This window comes from Seriola lalandi, unplaced genomic scaffold, assembly GCF_002814215.2.
Source record: "Seriola lalandi dorsalis isolate HSWRI2012SDOR001 ecotype SW California unplaced genomic scaffold, Sedor1 jcf7180002054951, whole genome shotgun sequence".
NCBI classification, from domain to species: Eukaryota; Metazoa; Chordata; class Actinopteri; order Carangiformes; family Carangidae; genus Seriola; species Seriola lalandi.
In genome coordinates, this window is record NW_019525502.1 from 911,640 (window position 1) to 912,334 (window position 695).

At 40.0% G+C, this 695-nt stretch overlaps 3 protein-coding genes across 3 annotated transcripts in view; all 3 read left to right on the forward strand.

Annotated features, from left to right (window-relative positions):
* LOC147817494 (GTPase IMAP family member 8-like) overlaps window positions 1-694 on the forward strand; it is a gene marked incomplete at its 3' end in the record, with an annotated part of 5,439 nt that extends 4,745 nt beyond the window's left edge. Inside the window, exon 3 of the mRNA XM_087170517.1 lies at window positions 5-694. Coding sequence (XP_087026643.1) covers window positions 5-694 — 690 coding nt within the window. The remainder of the gene's footprint in view (window positions 1-4) is intronic.
* Window positions 1-695, forward strand: part of LOC147817491 (uncharacterized) — a 75,376-nt gene that overhangs the window by 26,946 nt on the left and 47,735 nt on the right.
* The window catches only part of LOC111645428 (GTPase IMAP family member 8-like), a gene marked incomplete at its 3' end in the record, with an annotated part of 61,805 nt that overhangs the window by 26,361 nt on the left and 34,749 nt on the right, over window positions 1-695 (forward strand). The window lies entirely within an intron of this gene.

The window sequence follows — 695 nt, forward strand, 5'->3', positions numbered from 1 at the left end:
AGAGAGAAAACTGAGAGATGAACAACTCAAGGAAATGGAGGAGAAGATAAAGAAGGAGCGTGAGCAGACACAGAAAGAACAGGAGAAGAGAGAAGAAGAAGACAGGAAGAAGAAACAACAGGAAGAAACTCAACGACAGGAGTGGGAACAAAAAATTAAAGACCTGGAGAACAAAATAAGATCTGAAGCAGAATCAAAGGAAATCTTTGACAGAAATCTGAAGGAAACTAAAGAGGTGATGAAAACACGAAAGGAGGACTGGGAGAGGGAACGAAATGAGTGGTGGGAAAAACGAAAACAAGAAGATGAACAGAGACGACGGGAGGAACAAAGACTTAGAAAGCTCCAAGAAGAATATGAGCGAGAGAGAGTTAGATCTGAAAACAAGAGAGAAGAAGAGGACAGGATGAGAAGAGAGCAGGAAGAGAAACTTAAAGAGATAGACAGAAAATATAAAACAGAAATAGAGAAAATGAAGAAGAAGTATGAGGAGGAGGCCAGAAAACAAGCTGAAGAATTGAAAGAATTCAGAGAGAAAAAGGAGGACTTTGCAGCTCTGATGGATCTGAAGCAACAACATGAGAAACACATGCAGGAGAAACAGGAGGAATATAAAAACTTTATGGATCTCTCAGAACACAAAGAAAAGACTCTGAAACGAGTCATGGACGAACTGCAGGACAAACACAAATACG